Source organism: Papaver somniferum, chromosome 5 (assembly GCF_003573695.1).
Source record: "Papaver somniferum cultivar HN1 chromosome 5, ASM357369v1, whole genome shotgun sequence".
NCBI lineage: Eukaryota > Viridiplantae > Streptophyta > Magnoliopsida > Ranunculales > Papaveraceae > Papaver > Papaver somniferum.
This window is the reverse complement of record NC_039362.1, coordinates 213,989,114-214,010,189: the sequence shown is the minus strand read 5'-3', so window position 1 is coordinate 214,010,189 and position 21,076 is coordinate 213,989,114. Positions and strand designations below refer to the sequence as shown.

General features: G+C 37.9%; 2 protein-coding genes and 1 pseudogene across 3 annotated transcripts; 2 read left to right on the top strand and 1 right to left on the bottom strand.

Annotated features, from left to right (window-relative positions):
• The first annotated feature begins 2,799 nt into the window (after positions 1–2,799).
• LOC113284597 (probable transcription factor PosF21) lies at positions 2,800–6,682 on the top strand. Of its 2 annotated transcripts, XM_026534093.1 has the most exons (5): positions 2,800–2,966; positions 3,078–3,812; positions 4,590–4,722; positions 4,886–4,970; positions 5,921–6,682. In XM_026534093.1, exons 2-5 carry the CDS (start codon positions 3,127–3,129, stop codon positions 6,292–6,294), a joined length of 1,278 nt encoding a protein of 425 aa, XP_026389878.1. In that variant the 5' UTR covers positions 2,800–2,966; positions 3,078–3,126; the 3' UTR covers positions 6,295–6,682. The 2 variants fall into 2 exon arrangements, with proteins under 2 accessions (XP_026389878.1, XP_026389877.1); XM_026534092.1 differs by having other exon boundaries at positions 2,800–3,812.
• A 6,217-nt stretch (positions 6,683–12,899) lies between these two features.
• On the bottom strand, positions 12,900–19,373 carry LOC113280764 (annotated as a pseudogene).
• A 443-nt stretch (positions 19,374–19,816) lies between these two features.
• On the top strand, positions 19,817–20,992 carry LOC113280763. The gene has a single exon (XM_026529349.1). The coding sequence runs from the start codon at positions 19,817–19,819 to the stop codon at positions 20,990–20,992; it is 1,176 nt and encodes a 391-aa protein (XP_026385134.1).
• The last annotated feature ends 84 nt before the right edge of the window (positions 20,993–21,076 follow it).

Genomic DNA, 21,076 nt, shown 5'->3' with positions numbered 1-21,076 from the left:
ATATTTTATTTGAAAACCAAATGACTATTGTATATGTATCATTTGAGAGGAGTTCTTGTGTATATATATATATATATATATATGTATATGTATATTTCAGAACGGGGCTAGTTTTGGGGTTAAGTTTGTAGCAGACATCTTAATTGAATACTTAAGTTTATGATTTGGATTCCTTAGTGCCTCTTTATTTAATTAATCTCTTGGGTTAGTCAGCTGCTAGCTTCGGGGGCGCTACAAATATGATGTATTGAAGGAAATTCAATTCTGCTGGAGGATAAAGTTCTTACCTAAACTTTAACTTTCTTTTTCTACTTCGAAAATTATAGGGTGCTAGAAAACCTAGTCAATTTTGACCAATTGGTCTTAGCAATGTAAGCTTCAAAATCTTTACTAAGATCATCACAACTAGAATGAGTACACTAATGATAAAACTTATCTCACCTCAGCAAGTTTCTTATATATGAGGAAGATGTATTCAAGAGCAAATCTTATTAGCTTCTGAATTGGTTAATGAAATGAGTAAGAAAAGAAGAGGAGGAAACATTTGTCTCAAGTTTGATATTTCTCAAGATTATGATTCTGTTAGATGAAACTTTCTTCTTCAAGTTTTAAGCAAATATGGATTCTCCAACTCTAGGTGTAGATGGTTACATACTCTTTTTGAGTCAGCAAAAATTTCAATTATGGTAAATGGAGGCCTACATGGCTTCTTCTTAGTTGCAGAGGTTTGAGGCAAGGAGATTCATTATCTCCCACTCTTTGTTCTCATGGAAGGTGTATTAAGCAGATGCATAACAAAAATGGTAACCGAGGGAAGAATTATACCAATGGTTGTGAGGAAAGGATCATACTCATCTATTTTTTTTTTGCAGATGATGTATTCTTATTCTGTAATGAAACAAATAGAAGTATTCAACATCTAATATGGTTGTTGGAGGAGTACCAAAAAAGTTCTGGACAAATCATCAATAGAGACAAAAGTAAATTTTTCATTGATGGAACTTCTGAAGTGAGGAAAGTTAAGATTGAACAACTTTTTCATATAGAGTTAAGTAAGTTCCCTGACAAACATTTGCGAGTAATTTTATCTGCTGGCAGAGTTAAAGTTTCAACTGTTTGGCCAATGGTGTAAATGCTTCAAAAGAAGTTACCTTATTAGAAAGGAAAATTACCATCATTTCATGACAGGTTAGTGCTCATCAAATCAATGCTTTGCAGTATTTCCATTTACAATATGGATGTTTATAGATGGCGTGTTTCAATAATTAAAGCATGTGAAAAAATCATAAGAAATTTCCCGTGGTCTAGTAATGGTGAAACAAGGAAATATACAACTATGTCATGGAAGAAAGTCTGTACGCCTTATCAAGCAGGAGGTTTGGGAATTCAAAAGACTTAAATTATAAACAAAACTCTATTAATGAAGAGGATGTGGAAGATCATTAACTCCAATAAAGAATGAGCTCTATTCTTTAAAGAAAAAATCAAGGATAAAAATAACCAATGGACAAGTAATCGGTAATTATCATCAGTGTGGTCATGACTAAAATGGGCTTGAGAATCTATAAAAGGAAATATCAGATGGTGTGTGGGTGATGGTCAAGATATATCCTTATGGTTTGATACTTGGATTGGGAATTCTCCATTAATTCGACACACCGGATCCATAGATTATGTCAAAGACAATATCCAAATTAAGGTAGCAGACATTCTTCATAATGGAGTATGGATGATTCCATTGGAAATTCAGCAACTTTTTCTTCCTTACAGGTTACCTAAAGTTGGAGGTGGACACGATATTTTTACGGAAAATGGGTCCTTTGTCCAAAAATTTTTAAAACATGGTTCAAATAGACAAGTAAAAAATTAGTATGGGTGAAATGGACAAAATTTTTTTAGCAAGGATGAAACTGGATTCATCCTGGCTTAAACTTAAAAGATAGCAAGGATGAAACTGGATGCATCCTCATGTAAATTAAAAATAAGAAAAAGTATTTGAAAATGGGTAGGATGAAACTGGTTACATCCTGGCTATTTTTATATTTTTGTCAATTTAAACAGTTACAAGTCTTTTTCACCCAGGAATTGTTGATTTTGGTCTTTTTAACCAATTTTGTGATATTTTTATATGGAATGGTGATGTAAAAGGTAAGTTTACTACTGGTTCTGCAATTAATAAATTAACACATAGAGAATCAATTCTGCAATGTTCAAAATTTATTTGGAATTCCTTCTTACATCCTAGCATAGCAAGTAATGGATGGAAGGTTGTGCAAGGAATTTATGTGGATGATACAAAAATGCTAGAAAGGGGTTATGACATGGCATCTAGATGATGTATGTGTGAAGATAATCAAGATAGTATGAAGCACCTCTTTGGGATTGCAATTTATTTCTAGAAGTGCATCTCTCATGGTGTTTAATTCACAATCAATTCAATCTCTAATCACCATAAAAATTTAAGTATCTCATTAAGACTATGATTTCCTCTTACCAGAGATTCACATTCGTCGTGTATAATTTAATTATCCTCCTTTTCATCATAATTACATTCATCGAACACAATCTAATTCCGGCAACTGCATTAAAAATCAGACTTTGTTGTGTGTTAACCTTCGCAATTAATCGTACGAACATTAATGCACCAAAACGGGTTTTAAATGTTAAACCAAATACCAAGTAATTTCCTAAAATCTAAGCCGTTAAAAATCTTTGAGATTTGCACAAAGCAATCTCGAAGACTATAAAAAGAGTACGTCATCCTTAGTCCATCAGCAATAATTCTCTTCCCCAAAAAACAACCCAGAGGAGACATCCCCTTTATGCTCTTTTCTTCGTATCATCAATAAATTATAAAATTCCCCATTTTTTCAATTTTCTAGGGTTTTACATATTTGTACCTCCTACAATTCAATACCTTTTAAAAGAAAGAAATCGAAATTCACTGTCTGGGTTTCAAATTCAAGGTATATAGATTTCAATTCTGCAAAAAAGGAAAGAAATTTACGCGTTTACACCTCAGATCTTTAGGGTTTCTGTTATATAATCTGCATTTTCTTACTGTTGTTTCTCATCAGGAGCTTAAAGAAAAATATTGGGTTTTGAATTTGAAGTAAGAAAAGTGTAATGGAGAAAGAAAAATCTCAAAACTCACAAATTCACGGTGGCGGTGGCGGTGGCGGTGGTGGTGGGGGCTTACCACCTCCGTCAATGAATCGTTACACTGCATTCCCTTCATCTTCTTCTGCTGCAACACCATCTTCAGTTTCAGCTGCCCCATTACAACAAACAGCTGAATTGGGTCATCACAATCACAATTTTAGTAATGATATAAGTGGAATGTCAGATTTACCAAGAAAAAATCTAGGGCATAGAAGAGCACATTCAGAGATTCTAAGTTTACCAGATGATATAAGTTTTGATAGTGAATTAGGTGTTGTTGGTGGTTCTGGTAATGATGGGTGTCCTTCAGATGAAACTGAAGATGATTTTTTTTCAATGTATCTTGATATTGATAAATTTAATTCAGCACCATCAAATGAGAATGGTAATGGTGGTAGTAATGTTGGACAAAGTTCAATGTCGAATTCTGAGAGTTTAGTGATTGGTGGTGGTGGTTCGAGTGAGAGACCGATGAGAGGTAGACATCAACATAGTGTTTCGATGGATGGTTCTTCAACTTTTATTAAACCCGAATTGTTAATGGGGAGTGGTTCTGAAAGTGGTGGTCCTCTTTCGAACGAAGCTAAGAAAGCTCTTTCTGCTGCTAAGCTTTCTGAGCTTGCACTTGTTGATCCAAAGCGAGCCAAGAGGTATAATTTCTTTTAAGTTTTGTTTGTTGCCTCTCTTTATTGTGTTTTAGCGCGCAAAACAGGTACAAATTTTGTGTTTGTTTGGTATTTTGAAAGACGTTTTCATGGTTTGGTGCTTTATTTAATGTGTATTTGTATTTTAAGGCGGCAATTAATTATGACTTAGATACTGCGAACATAATCAGGAGAATAATAATTCGAATACGAAGAATGATGTGTTTGTCTACTTTCTTCGAGAGTGTTTAGTGTATCTTGGTCAGCTTTAATGCTTTATGGCTTAGAGAATACGTTTTTGATCAAATTTTAGGGGAAAAATCAAATTCACCAACTCGATTTAACCGTGTTCCTGCGTTATCTATAATATTAGTTAAAAGAGCTGGAATAGAATCGCATTTTAGAGGGTTTTTTTTATGTTCAATTCCTTTTATTAGAATCACATTTTAATGAAATGAAATCTTAAAGTTTAATTGCAATTTTTAGAGAGATTCCTGTGCCCACTCACGCCCTTTAATATCACGAATCTGATAATGTTTATTACACTAGTGGAATTTTATCATCCTAAATACTCCTTCTACCAACTTTTTTGTTCATTGCATCAGTACTATTCCCGCGCGCGTTTGAATTCTAGTCATGATAATGCCTGATTATACTTGGAATTAACTGGCTTTGCAGTGTCCAAGATTCTTTGATCTATTTACTTTTGAATTGGTCCCTTGTCTTTGTTATGTCAACTTAATATTTTCTGACAGTATCTATATTATTAATGTGTTGTAATAGGATTTGGGCGAATAGGCAATCAGCTGCTAGGTCAAAGGAAAGGAAGATGCGCTACATATCTGAGCTTGAACGAAAACTTCAGTCTTTGCAATCAGAAACAACTACGATGACTACTCAATTGGCCCTGTTGCAGGTATCTTAACTTGCGAGCTCTTAGCCTCTGTAATCTTTCTCAACTTTCACATACACTGTCTTCATCAGTCTTTGTGCTAAATCGAACTTGGTTGGTATCTACTTCGTTTATGTAAGTATGTTACTGAATATGTCCTTTTTGTATGGCTCAAAAAATTGAACAGAGGGATACATCTGGACTTGCGGCTGAAAACAGTGATCTGAAATTGCGCTTGCAAACATTTGAACAACAGGCTAGCTTGCAAGAATGTGAGTCATCTCATACACTACTTTACTACATGTTCTGTCCAGCAATTCATTCAGACATTCAGTAACGGAATCCTAGTACCTCAAGTATCCACTTTTATGTCTTTTAATCGTCTTAACAGTTGTAGTAATGGTATAACATGGCCTTTATAACATTTTGTTAGATAGGGCATTAGGTTTTTTTTGTCAGTTTCTATTTTGGGAGGATACAACATAACAGTTGTTATAATGGTGAAACGCAGTCAAACTTATGACGTTGTTTTAAGTTGCTGATAATAATGTCATTGGGGTTGTATTTTTTTGGTTATCATCTGCCCACCCGTGTAGACATCATATACTTGCATTCTCCATGACGTAAGGAACCATACAACAAAATTTTATCAAGCCGATACATAAAACATATTGAGGAAGCATCTATATGACAACTTAAATTTGGTGATATATGTTATAAACCTTTTGTGGTGCTTCAATTCCATTACAGGTTCATTTAACATCATTACACTGTGGATAAGTGTCATTTTATTCCTTTAGTTGTCTAGATCAAACCCAAATGAACATATACGAGATTAGAAATAAGTTGTAGTAATAATACGTGTGTTACAACAATCAAGATTCTTTTCCTGTTCCAGTAAAGCTTTTTGATCACTGTTCGTGGCATCTCATGGCTCGTGAGGAAATTTGGATGAGCTTATTGCATCTAGTTGCCACCTCAAGAAGCTTCAGATTATTGAACTCAAATTCTCTACTGCTTGTTACTAGTTTCCCCATACTTTTGAGATCAGAACATAGACATTACATGGTTTCTACATTTGTCCATTGTCATATGGAGAATTAAAAGTGGATGTGTAAACCTGATTATTACCCATATCGTAGCATACTATTGTCTTGTTTTTCCCAGGTCTGTTATGTGATTCATTCATGGTAATGTTGTTTTTCTTTTATTCTCGAGACAGCCCTAAACGAGGCACTGAAAGATGAACTGCAGCATCTGAAGGTGTTGACAGGGCAAGGCATTTCCAATGGTGGGGGACCAATGATGAACTTCGGGGGGTCATATTACTCCAACAACCACTCAATGCAACAGAGCGTTTTAACTTCTCACCAGTTTCAACAGCTTCAGATTCAATCTCAGCAGCAGCAGCCACATCAGAATCACATTCAACTGCAGCAGCATATGCAACAATTCCAACAGCAGCAACCAAGTGGTTCTGGGGAATTGAAGATAAAAGGTGGTGGTGGTTCTGCTGTGTCATTGCCTAGCCAGAGGAATGGTGGTGGTGGATCATCATCCGCAGACAGCAGCAACCATCATTCTATGAAGGATTGAGGAGAAAAGGAAGGATCCATCCAAGGTTTTACTGGTGCATGTTGAGAGAATCACCTTCTCACTCTGTTTGTCCAGACTGCCTAGGATTTAGGCAGTCAAATCTTTTGTTTTTAAATTAGGGAGCTTTTGTCTTCTCGGTTGAGCCATCATCCATCGCCGGTGCTTGTCACCATATAGTTTTTGTCGTTCTTGTCTGCCCAGACTGTCTAGGAGTTGATCAGTCGACTTGTATTATTAGGTGTAAGGAACTCTATCGCGACTATTACATAGTGCATAGTTGAGCAAGGTTGGTGTGAGTGCATTACTCTACTACATCCTTATAATAGTCTTGTAATAATATATTCGTATGTTGAGGAAACAGTGGTGAAATACTTCCCAAGTTTGTTTCCATTTCTTTGCTGCAACTGAAAGCCTGGAGCAAAAGCCTACTACAAAAATGGGTTATAAAACCTCGCGTTTTTAGGGGCCACTCAAAAGAATTTAGGGGCCAACAATAAAACAAAAAAGGTCACCCAAATGGAAAATGTAGCCAGCCCTTATCTCGCGTAATTCGTAATGGCAAAATTACCCCTATATATTCGGAGGATATGATAACATTTTTATCCTCTGATTTCAATCGGAAGCCAAAATATTACCCAGACTTCCGATTGTAGTCGGTGCAGTATTAAAATGATTTCTGTTTCATTTTTTCCATTTCTTTTTCATTTTTGAGTTGTTAGAGTTATAGAGAAGAAGGTGAAGGAAAAAAAGGAAAACCCATTTTATCACTACAAAAATGGATGGATATGAAGAAGAAGGTGAGAATCATGGCGAAGACGATTTGGGGTATATGTTGAATGATCCAAACTTTTGTGGAGAGGAAAACCTAGACGACCCTTTCATGGAAGAAAATGGAGAATCGCATGATATTGAAGCTAACGATGCATGTAAAACACAGGTATTGTGTTAAGAAACTCAAATACTCGATTTGTATGCGTTTGTGTGCTTTTGTAAACAAGAAAAACCGATTATTGCATGCATTGAATGCCATGAACTACCCAGATTCGGTAGATAATTTCTCGAATAAACTTACGAATATAACACACAGAGTATCAAATATGTATATTCGGTAGTTCCAAGATAGTAGTTTACTGCCGAATATGAGAAAAAACCCCAAACTGGTTTTCCAAAAAAAATCTACATTCGGTAGTTATGTAGAGTTATTTACCCCCGAATGGCCCCAAAAACGAATTCCTCAAAAAATTTCAAAACTCAGTATTCTTATCCTTTACAATCGGTAATAGTTTAACATTATTTGACTGCCGAATATAACAGTGGCCTCAAAATAAAATTTCCAAAAACTTGAAAATCGGATGTTTATCGATTAAAGTTATCTCCCGGTTATTTATATTCGGCTGTTTTACTATATATTTTAGCTTCCGATTATATCATTTTTGCACTCAGTAAATTGTGTACATTCATTTGCATAAATCGGGTGTTTTGGGTAACCGGTAGGATTCCGAATATAGTATATTCGGCAGCTTGACTTATTTAATAACCTCCGATTATTGTATAATAATTTGTTGCTTTCATATGCAGGTCGTTGAAGAGTTTGTTGATGATTTCTATTTGAGGCCCGACACTTCTCTATACTATGCAAACGATTTGGTATACTCATTACTACTTTTTTTTTCAAGATTTATATGTTAAATGGTTATGCTTATTAGATTTGTTTTGTTTTATGCATGTTTAGACATTTGGAAGTAAGAAGGAGGCAAAGGAATGGCTTATGAACAAGGCAAAAGATAACATGTGCGTGGCAGTTCAAAATAATCATGTTAGTGACACTCGATTTGAAATGATTTGTGAGCGAGGTGGGACGCGAAAGAGTCACGAGGGAAAGAATAGTAAGTACGTACGGAAGACGAATAGGAAATACCGAAGCAATACCAAGAAGATATGATGCCCATTTAAGATTGTCTTCTATAAGCCCGATGGTATTAAAGGTAAAGAGTATAAAATGTATAAAGTTGATAACGGTTGTCACAACCATGATGATCCGTTGGATTTAATTGGACATGTAATGGTTGCCAAGTTAAAACAACATCAAATGCAGACAGTGAGGTCTATGCGGATCCAAAAAGCGAGTGCGATCTTAAGTAAAATTAAGGCGGACGACCCCGACAACTTGTCTTCTTTGTCTACAATTAAGTCGGGAATTCCATATTTTATCAAACCGCCGATTAATATTAAAAATTTGAATTTACAGCACTCAAACATCACATGTTATTCTTTTTTCCCAGTCCGAGATGCAACAATCAACGCGGCTTCGAAATGTAGAAACGACTCTCCTCTCCACTTGGAATAAGCATCTTGTGCCGCAAACCTGTCGTCTCGGTGCCTAGCAAGAATATGGTTGTACTCGGTGCACAATTTTATAACATGGTGCACCCTTGAAAAAACATGGGATGGTTCATAATTGTGGCGTGGCTTCTTGTACTTACCAACAAAAGGACCCAATGAAACGTTAATCCAAAATATACGATCGTCCTGCTGTTCTTTGGGTAGATCTTTCACAATGTAATAATTTTTTATCCATTCGGTCTCTTCCTCAACTTGTTTTAATATTTCTCTTTGATGGAATTGTTCTTGACCTCGCTTCTTAGCCTTGATTTCCTCTTCCTCCTCCTTCGTTGCCACTAACGATGGTTTAATTTTTTTTGGGTTTTTGTTCCTTTTTTGTATTTCTTCTTCCATTGATGCAATTGATGTAGTTGTTCGCTTGCATCTTCGAAGTATGTTGTCGATTGATGATGGACTTGCCATTGAAAAGGTTTTTCATTCTGATTTTTTACTCAATAATAACTGAGAGGGGTTACCCTCCTTATATAGATTAGAGTTCCAACGGCTCTAATTTTTGAAAATATGGTCGTTGAGGTTTCTGAAAATATGGCCTTTGAGGTTTCGTATCAATGATGCACTACAATCGGTTGCTAACGATACACGTATTTCCTCCGAAAAGGACATTCGGTAGCGAGCTTAAATTTTTATCTACCGGTTAGGTTGGTATTTCTAAACACGACTATATTATTCGGAGGCTAATTTTTTTTTTTTTGTAAAGTCCGGAATGTACGATGGCCCAAAAATCAGAATTTGGGAAAAACTGATACTTTTCAAATTTTGAACTTGCAATAATCGGAAGTCAACTCAGTTACCCAAACTTCCGAATATGGGTTGTCTAACCTTCTATATTGGCCCTTGGAACCACCTAGAGCCATGGCATGGTTTGTTTTGAACTTGTAATATTCAGAGGATAATTTTTTTTTGTAAAGTCCCGAATGTACGATGACCCAAAAATCAGAATTTGGGAAAAACTGATACTTTTCAAATTTTGAACTTGAAATAATCGGAAGTCAACTCAGTTACCCAAACTTCCGAATATGGGTTGTCTAGCCTTCTATATTGGCCCTTGGAACCACCTAGAGCTATGGCATGATTTGTTTTGAAGTTGTAATATTCTAGGGATAATTTTTTTTTTGTAAAGTCCCGAATGTACGATGGCCCAAAAATCAGAATTTGGGAAAAACTGATACTTTTCAAATTTTGAACTTGCAATAATCGGAAGTCAACTCAGTTACCCAAACTTCCGAATATGGGTTGTCTAACCTTCTATATTGGCCCTTGTAAAGTCCCGAATGTACAACACAAATCATTGTCATTTATCTGCTCTTCTTTACTTTACGACCGTGACTACCTCCCAGTCTTGCACGACCACGGGTTTGGGCACCTTCAGTTGGAGCAACTTCAGTTGGAGCACCTTCAGCGCTCGATGAAGCTCGAGTTCTTTTACCCGTCTTTGATACTGCCACCTTGGGCGGATGCCTCTTCGTGACTTTCTCCCCAAACTGGGCAGCATAATCTTCGTTATCCATATTATCAACTAGGTCTCTAGCCTCTTTGATCTTCTCAGCTGGCATGGGATCTCCGCTCTTCAGGCATGCAATTAACATTTTGGAAACACGCTTGAACCTATTCACCTGTTTTTTATACGTAATGACATAACATCAAACGGTAATTACCTAAGATTTATAGGAATAATATAAAATGAACAAAAATATAAGAACACGCACCAGTCTATCATAACCAGCTGGTTTGTCTTTGATGATACAATTATAACTTGAACCCGCCGCAGTAGTGTTGGAATATGACAATCCCAATACATAAAGGAGATATGCGGTGGCAGCGTGGTTCACTTTCTCATCAGTTAACGTTCCATTCTTTTCCTTCTCCAAGGTGCCTCGGAACATATTCATCAAAGCTGTAATGTTGATCTGTCTTGTTCTGTAACTTGCATGCCTCCTAAACTCTGTTGTTGTTGTCTCTTCATCCCAACCTAAGCACTTTTTAGTGAGAGCATAAAGTTGTGCCCAACTTAATTGCTTTGTGTAGTTAAACTTCACAGCTGTGCCTTGGTCGGGAAGGTTAAGAATCTGCACAACATCATCCGGGAAAATCATCATCTCCCCAAACAGCATATGGAAAGTATCGGTCTCAGGATAAATTCTCTCCACGAACGCCGATATGGCCACACGATCATGTTCCAACAATGAATTCTCGGCGGAATTAGCTAACCCCGAGTTGGCAACAATTGACTTGAACCTTTCACATTCACCGGATAAAGGCCACGCAAGCATTTTTGTTGGTGCGACGCTAGGTTTGAGTAGACGGACCGCATCTTGATGATCCTATTAAAGTACATAAAAAAAAATCCTTAATACAAATATTACGCTATAACACATGGACAATACATTAATAAAAAAAATAGTAATTTTATTACCTCGGTTTCGTATATTTCTCTGGCCCATGAGTCTTTGTATCCAAATAGCAATTTTCCTCCATCCGCCGGTAGCCCAAGGATTGTGCCTGCTGGAATACCCTTCTTCTTCAAGTGCTGAGGGACAAGATGTGATGCTTTCTTAGCAATATCCTTCTTTACACCATCTTTTCATTTTTTGACTTTTTGGGTACCACTTGGTTGTCCTTCTTCTTCTACTCTTGGCACTGGATCAACTGGTTCAATTTCATGGTGGGGTGTAACTTGTGGAGCAGTTGGTTCTGCACTTTTTTGAGCGGCTTGTTCAACACTTGGTTGCACCCCTTGTTCACTGCCTTGTTGTTTTACAGTTTGTTCAGCACTTGGTTGCACTCCTTGTTGACTGCTTTGTTCTTGTAAGCTTTGTTGAGCACTTGAATTATCTTTGGCACTCCTTTCCCTCCTAGCACTAGCTGTCACTTTCTTCCTCCTTTCTCGACTTTATCTAAACAACAAAGAAAGGAACAATATTTACAAACTATACAATCGGAAGACAAAGTATGGAAATATAACCCGAATGTACACATTCGGACGTAAGAAGACACATACTGTTCCCGAATACAAAACAATCGAAAGCTAACTAAACATATTTACAACCGAATATGCATCAATTAGAGTTCAAAAGCTCTAAATTTTTCATCCTACACAATCGGAAGACAAAGTACATAACTATAACCCGAATGAACAAATTCGGAAGTAAGAAGACACATATTTTTCCCGAATGAAAAACAATCAGAATATATTTAAACATGTTTACAACCGAATATTCATCAACTGGAGTTCAGAAACTCTAAAATTTTATCCTACACAATCGGAGGTATAAAACATTATATTGTCTTCCGAATAAATACTGGCCCCAAAATGGGATTTTTGCTATATCATAAATTTTGAGATTTTTTCAATATATATATATATATATTCGGTAGTGACTGTACTTCCGAATACTGTGTGTCTACTTAAATATATTCGGGTGCCAAAAAATTCATTAAACTACCGATTATTACCAGTTTGTATCCAGGAAGATATGGCCAACAATATTCGGCCGATAACCATCAAATATTTCTCCCGAATACTGTCGATGTTCTTGAGAAATGAAGAACGCGACAGCATTCGGAAGTAAATAAGCATGAATATCGCCCGAATCTGGATAAATAACCGAAAACCCTAGATTTTTTTTTTCTCGATTCGTCGAATTAAAGCGAAATAAACCCCAAAAATGATAGATTCTTACCTAATTGGGGCCATTTGAAGTTTGCGAAGTGTTTGACTATCGGAATCGCCACCACCGACTACATCGACGGGTACTTCTTCTTCGCGTTCTTCGCGTTTACAGCAACAATTTCTTTATTTCTTGCTAAAATCTCAATCTTTGGATCGATACCCCAAGCAACGTTTTTGGTTCTAGGTCTGTGGGTTTCATTTCCCTTATCCATTGTTTTATAAACGAATCGACGATGTTTTGATTTTACGATTCGCGACGATGTTTCGGTTCAACACAAGAACGAGGGAAAGTTTTTTTTCTTCCACAATCGGAAGATAATATGAAACTGGAAGAAGAAGAGTTGAAATGAGTAGAATTTTTTTTGATTTGGTTTTTATACAGTTTTTACCAGAAGGGCATTTATGTAACTTCAATATCATATAGGGTACTCCTTAACTAGAGTCTTTGGCTGGGTATGAATTGATGGCCCTTAAATCCTTTTGGGTGGCCCCTAAAAACGCGAGGTTATAAAACTCTGCCCACTGCCAAAGATTGATAAACTAAATCTTTACTGCATTAAAATCTGAATCTAAGGCGCTGGAATCGGTAATGAATAAATAAGACTACAAAAGGATGATGGCGTATACTTTAGTGTCAAAAATGTGGTACATGAATGGACTAGTTCTTTTTATCAATCTATTGTTTCTTTGTCAAGTCTGATGGAAGCTACAAGACAAACTCCATTTCAAACCAAGTTCATTCATCCAATTCTTAGCTGTTTACTCTTTTTAGCCCCTTTTTTCTTGCTCTTTCGGCTTTGAGGAAAGAGATCCTCGTACTCCAAAAAGGCTTCACGTCGCATTTCTCCCCATAGTACCTCAAACTGGTTGCGATGCTTCTCCTGAAACCAATCTAGAAGTTCTGAATACAATGCCGTGGGACGCTCACTCCAAGTCTCTCTTAGCATGGCACGGCTGTCTATTGTCCTTGACTTGCTCTTTAATCTATTTAGAAGATTTCCAACCCGCTTTTGACCATATGCCTCGGGTTTCAAAAGAATAGTTGGTTGAGCTGCCAAGAATTTCTGTACCTGTCCCAAGCACGGCAAAACATGACCCTCAAGCAAAGCACAAACAAATACAGATACTCGAAGAGCGTCATCCTTTATGGGATATTTATGTGACGGAAGTTCCCATAGATGTGGCCCGAAATACGGAGTTACCGAGCACAACACCTTGTCAATTTTGGGTTCATAAGAAGGTCTAGGGTCTGTAAGTGGGGCCGAGAAAGTACACTGAGAACTAGCATATTCAACCAGCCAATCAGACTTTATGCTAGTAACTCCATGCATATATGGCCGCTTCGTCTGAATTAGTTCATTGTAGACCAACAATTCCGGGGACGATGCTGCGACAGTTGACCAACGATGAAGGAAAACTGGTTCATTAACCATTGCTGCTTGATAACGAATTGCATTTCCCCTTCCATTCAATTCTAACGATTTCGAAACAACTCTGATCCGCTTGGCAACCCTGTCAGCCCAACCAGCACAGATAGCCTTCCCTAAGAGCTTCTCTTCACTCAGTGACAGTGGATGTTTATTAGAGGAAACCCTCCATGCAAGTTCTACCTCTTGAACAGTTCCATGAACCCATAAGAACTCCTGTTGCGACTCGTCAACAGAGACTTGATGGAACACCAGTTGAAGTAACTGCTTTCGCAGCTTGGACATTTCCTCCATTGTTTTCAAGTGTAGTGCATTTTCTTTACAGAATTCATAAGGATTTTGTGCAAGTTCAAACAACTGCAGGGCATAAGCTATTGCCAGAGCATCACTGCTAGGATTGCAAAATTTTGTACGTGCATCTTTTGCTGCTTGCTTCAGTTGCTTCTGCTTTAATTTTTCTTGCTTATCTTTGAATTCTTGGTAGCTGACTCATCATCTTCATCAAGTCCATCTTTATTAGCTTGGCTTCCATTGAGTTGCATCATCAAAGGATTAGACAAGCTCAAAGCTACTGCAGCAGCAACCGTGTACCCTAAAACTAGATTAGCTCTGGGATAATCCTTCATTTCCCTCATGATTTGAATAACTGTCAGGAGCATCCGGGAGTGGCGAGGACTCATGGGATAATGTGACATGGCTTTCCCAAGGGGTGTGAGTGTTCCTGAACTGTCAAGTGCCTCCAGAGCTTTTAAGCAACGCTCAGCTTCAACCAGTGCAGTATCTTTAGGAGGAGTCGGAAATGGAAATTTCACAACCTGTAACATACATCCCATAAACAATAAAATAAACACCAAGGAAAATAGCTAACTAGAACTGTCTAAGCAAGTATCAACACCGTAATTAAAACCAAAATATTTAACATACCTCCTCGATGCCCATAGATTTCATGAGAAGAACAACGCCATCCACAGGAATTTTAGATATTTCAGCAACTGAGAAATCAGAGAGTATGTTACAGAAGACCGCAGAAGAATAGAGACGGTAAGAATGTCCTGGTCCAGTTCTTCCGGCCCTTCCTGAACGTTGAGCAGCTGATGCCTTACTTATCCACTGCACTTCATAAGTTTCCATGCCATTAGCGGAATTATAGTTTTTAACCTTTTCTCTACCTGTGTCAACCACATACTTTATACCAGGGATAGTCAGAGAAGTTTCTGCAACATTTGTAGCAACCACAACAAGCCTCTGCCCTTCCTCAACCTCTTCAAATACACGGAGTTGGGCTGCTGCAGGAAGCATTGCATAAAGAGGCAGGACACACAACCCACCAGGACAGAAATCATGTGCTTCTCCGTGTTTTTTCCCTGATGATGGAGAGGATTTGCTTACGCCATCTGCAATGGGACTATCATTACCCACTTCATCTGAATTGGGAAGACTCGATTGCTCAACAGAATCAGGGTTCTGTACCTTTTTTGTAGCCAAGGACTCAAAAGCAGCTTTCAGCAAGGGGAGGCTCCCACCATCTAGACCATCGACATGGTCACCATCTTTGTCTGAGGTAGATGCAAACTCATCTTCACTATTATAGGATAGATCACTCTCTGTCCCTGAAGAATAGTCATCCTCTTCCTCCTCACTTAGAATCCTATAATCTTCATCATAAGAGCTAAACCTATCAGTCTGTTGGTCTGAATGACCTTGGATTTCACATGCTTCACTAATGTCCTTCATAGCAATCCCCTCATCAATACTGCTTGCTCTCAAGCTTTCTGCAGTCTTTTCATCTGCCTTGCACTTTAGCTTATTTCTATTCTTTAGCTCCTTTAAAGGTGCACATAGTTTTTTACTCAAGTCATCCACTTCCCTTTGCCCAGTAACAAAGACCAGTATACCTCCAGGCGGAAGCCTCTTGTGAATTGCCATGACCTTCTTAAAAGCTTGACCAATATAGTCTATGACATCTGTTCTCTTTGAAAAATGAATTGTAACAGGATATTGCCTAGTTGGAACTTCTATTACAGGTGGAGGTTGAGTGAATATCTTCGTTCCTGAAAAGTCCTCAACTCGTAAAGTGGCACTCATAAGTATGACTCTCAATGGAGACACCATATTTTCAGGGGTAATAGTCACTTCTTTTGTTGGTCTTGGTATAATTCCTGTCACAAAAAATTAGGTCATAATTAGCAAGTTGGATTATAACAATACTGGTAAAATTTAGTTATCTGTACAGGAAGAGAAAAGTGTTCAACTTTCTATTCTAATTCTCACCTGGCGAGGTTTTATAATACGAGAAAGAAATCCGATGAGTATGTCAGTATTCAGACTTCTCTCGTGAGCCTCATCAAGAATGATAACAGAATATCGCTTCAATAAGAAATCATTCTACACCAAAACAATTGTACGTCAGTGTTAGTGCCAATAAACTAGCTTGAGCGTATAAAGATAAGATCATACAAGCTTGTGAGTCAGCAAAACAAAGGATTATATGTGAATGATACCATATAGCATCATATCACATTTATCAATAAAATGCATCTGTGTATCTTATTTGTTTTTCACACCTGTATTTCTCGAAGTAAAATTCCATCAGTCATGAATTTGATGGAGGCATTGTTTCCGAGTCTCCTGTCATGTCTAACTTGAAAACCAACCTCCTTACCAAGAGTAAGACCCAGTTCATATGCTACTCGCTTGGCAGTGGCAAGAACTGCAACACGACGTGGTTGAGTAACACCAATAATTCCATTTTGCCGACCAGATTTGCTTGTACCAAACCCAGCTTCATACAGGAACTACAAGCATCAGAAATTAAGCGTAAGTCAAGTGCCAAGATAAGGAGTGAAAAGTGCCTGCAATTTCAAAACTATGAAAGGATGTGTGCAATGCATACCTGAGGGACTTGAGTAGTTTTACCACACCCAGTTTCTCCACAGAATAATAACTGAATTTTCATTTATGGCTTCCATTATCTCTTGCTCCATCATAACTATAGGCAGATCCTTTCTATTTCTTTCGACCTCGGAAGGTCTTGAAACAGGCACAAAAGTTGGAGTTATCAAAGCTCTGGTAACATTAGAATTTGAAACAGTGCTATCCGTATTAGCGCCTACTTTCGGAGCAGTAAACTCCTTAACCTGATTCAATCATCAATCCAGCTTATGTCAGTAATTTCCCGATCCACACTCACATCAACATTCACTCCCATTCATTTTGTGCCATTCAACACAAACAATTTTAAGATATACAAATAACAAAATACAACCTTGACGCTCGTGTTGCTTCTTTGATTCTCAGAAGCTTTAGTTGGAGGATGTTTCTGTTCTTTGTCCATGTTACTGCTATCATCCTTAACGGCCAAATCCTTAGTCGGTAAGCAATTATCATTACCAACATCTGCACATTGTGTATTACTACAAGAAGGTGGCTCTTGAGAGGTACAAGTAGCAAGATGCGCATTCACACGGCGTTCAAATTCTACCATCATTGGTTGCACAATGTCATCCTCAATAACATCTTCACAGTTGTCATCCGAACCAACTTCAGTTTGACAGGGCTCAGCCTCTTGTGCCCTTCTTTTACTAGGTCTATCATCCTCTGGAGCTTCTAACCCTGCCTTCAAAAACTGTACTGCCCGTAGCCGCTTTTCCTTCACCGTTTCGGCCTATACAAACAAATCCATTCATCATAATCCCAAATCCCAGAACCCTTTACTTTGTAATACAAAATACAATATCATCTCACTATACAAACCTGTCCTATGTTCCCCGAAGACTTAAGAAGAGAAAATGCTTCATCTCGAATCTTGTATTTCCTATAATTGCAAAAGAAATCGTCATTTTAAAGTATGTTCCCCAACTTAAATCAATCAAACAATTTATATATACCGAAAAACAAAAGAACCACAACATACTCTAAGATTCGAACACTTTCAGATAGTTTCGCTTCCTGTTCCTTCTCCTCCTATACATACATAAAAACAAATCAAATCAACACACACGACAAATGCAAATATGCAAGAGGATACAAATTGAATGAGAAAACCTTTACATACCTCCAATTTCCTCAACTTCCTTTTCTGTGATTTACTAAGGGGTGGTTTCTTTGTTGCATTTGCCTAATCCAAATATCAAAAAGAAGTACAAGGGAGATTAATTATGGGTCTATGCTTATTCAGTGACACAATTCATCAAACAGTTAACCTACTAAAATTAATGAAAGCTGAATGAATCAATTTCGGGTTCAAAAACAACAATATTACACTAATTAAAAAAAGAAAAAGCGCTGTTGTTGTTAGGTTATACCTGATTTTTGACTTTTGCCTTAGTCTTTTTCTTCCCTGATAGGATGAGGACATTGCTGTCATCGCCTTTCGTCAAAACTATAAAATATCAAAGCTTTAATATTATGATTTGGGGGTTTTAGGAGTGAAACCCTAAGAAGAAAGTGAGTATGAGCTGATAGAATAGTGAGATTGTAGCAGTACTGAAGGATGATGGAGTTATTATCAGCTGCCGCGGCTGAAAAGGTAGGAGGAAACTCCATACGGGGAAGAAGAAGAAGGTTTAGTGGGATTTTTGTGAGCCTTTGGATCCTATCACAGCTAATGAGGGACCAAAACCTAAAGTGAAATATTGCGAGGGGTGACCGTGAGGTCCGTGACTCTGTTCTTTTCTGTGAGTAGTGTTGTGCCGGACCGGCCCGCTACTTCTCGACAAGCCCGACCTGCGGTGTGTGCATATGTCCAATCATCTGCCTCTCGAAAATTTACATCTTAGATCAGGCTATATTAGGGTAGAATATTGGGAGATAAGAAGTGGGTAGATTGATAATATACAATCAAAATATGGCAGTTTCGGTGCCCATCCCAATAATATGGCAGCCATGCGAATATGGCCGGAACATTCACTCGTAATGCTAGCTCAAGCAAGTGCGCAGTCACTCACGGTAATTGAGCAACTGTTGTGCCGCCCGACTCCGTTATGAATTTTTTTATTGGGATACAGTCAGGCCATTGTAGTCCAAGTTTTTGGCTGGCTCTACAAAGCTGTAAAACCCGGCCGTCTGTTGACCTAATCCCCGGCGTTGAAATATCATGGAGTAGAACAACAAAGAGATTAACATAGAAACGCATCAAAAATTCGTGACTGTTCCTAAAATAAATCATCATGTTAAACCACCAGATCTGGGAGAACGATGATGAACCAAAGAATTTCAAAAATTACAGATTGCAACAAGAAGGAATCTACGAAAGTTGATCCCCAGATTCATAAATTAAAAATTATTATCATGTAATTAGAGCTCAGATTTACAATAATTACGACGAATGATGATAAAAAAAAAAAGAAGTCAAAAAAATTGAAAAATAACATAAGTGATTGATTGAATCAATGCATGAGATATGTAATTGCTAAAGCTGCAAGCATCAGGAAACAAGCAATTCCCTGATCCAACGCTGTCACGTCACTAGTCGGACCTTCTGCCGGAGCTGATGAAGGAGTGAATCCATGGACTTGAATGAAATTCATGATCACCAACAAAAGCAATCCGAATAAACTTAGAGCTTGAGATGAATTCATGGTTTTCTGATCAATAATCTGAATAAGAGGTAGACGGACGGACGGCGGGTTAGATCTAGAGAGAAACTGATATTCGGAGTCTGTATATGAGAGATCGATGAAGATGTTTCCTGGAAATTACTTTTTCCTAGTAGATTAGACACGGACTTTTGACTGGGAGCCGAGAGGATGACTGTGTGGCTTCGTTATCGGCTGAAGAGAAACTTCCGTAGTCTTTTCAACTCTTTGGTTGAGGAGAAAGTTCCACAGTAACGTAACAAACCTCTTGCAAGACTTTTTCTCTTTCCTTGACTTTGGCTGGGCGATGTTGACCGAAAGTAAAGGTGTTTAAGGTTTCGATTTCTTCTTCATTTTCTGGTTTGCTGTTAGTGATGGTGGAGGGCCTCTGAGCTCAGTAGGAACTGTACCTCTACCTAATTCCTCCTTTCAGGTAAAGGGCTCTGATGCGGGAGGAGGTCGATCCGGTAGTTCTAGGGTCTTCAGACCAAACATTGTTTGGTCGGAGCTTTTTTGCGAAGAAGAAAGAATTGATTCCAGATGCTTCTCTTGAGTTTGAAGATAAGGCTGATGGTAAAAGGGTTGCTGATATTGTCTTCACTGATGTTGAAGAGGATTTGGATCATTGTAAGGACTTGGTTATTGGAGCTCTTGTGGGTCGTAAATTGCCTTATATGTTAGTGAAGAATACTTTGCAGATAGCTTGGAGGATTAAACGGGCTATGCATATGACTATCCATGGTGAGTTTCTCTATGTTTTTGAGTTTGAAGATGAAGCAGATCGTTTACATGCTATTGAGTATGGACCTGTTTACATATCCCAACAATTGTTTTTTGTCCGACCATGGCATGCTCTGATTGAACAAGAGATTGCAGAGATGAAATATTTACCGACTTGGGTCAATTTGAGAAAGATCCCATTACATATGTGGAATGCTAAGGCGATTTCTAAAATTGCAAGTGTAATTGGTAAGCCGATTATGATGCATAAGCTCACGGATACTAGGGCTATAATGAGTTTTGCTAGGGTGTTGGTGGAGATTGCTGTGGATTGTGAGTATCCTTCTTATGTTCCTGTTTATTATGAAGGGAAGCATGTGGTAGATGTGGAGGTGGAGTATCCTTGGAAGCCACCAAAATGCTCTGAGTGTAATTGCTTTGGTCATGTTGCTGCTAAGTGCCCTTGGGCTGAACCTAAAGAAACTCCTGTGGTGACTAAGAAGACTACTGAGAAGGGTATTTCACAGGCTTGGATTGTAAAAGGCTCAAGGAAGTCTACTGCAAAGCTTAATGTGGAAACTTCTAAAAGTACTAGTTCTCATATGGAGCAAGAAACTATGGATGCAGGTGGCATCTCCCCGAGTGGTGATAAGGAGAATGTCTTCATGGAGATTGTGAATTGTTCCGATGTTCCTATTACAAATAAATTTGATGTTCTTCTTGAGGAAAATAGTGGATTTCAGGTTCTAAATGGAGTTATACCTAGAGGAGGGGTGTTGCCTAGTATTGTCTCAACTTTAGTGAATAAACTAAATAACTCTGTAAATGGTACTAGTTCTGAAGGTAAAAAAAGGTGTCTCTTCAAGTGGTGTTACTGGAAAATTCCTTCCAAAATGAGGTAGTGTTTCTTCTTCATCTAGTTTAGGCCCTAAAGGGGTTGAACTTAAGAAATCTAGGTCTGTTAAGAGAGCACTCCAAATTTTGAA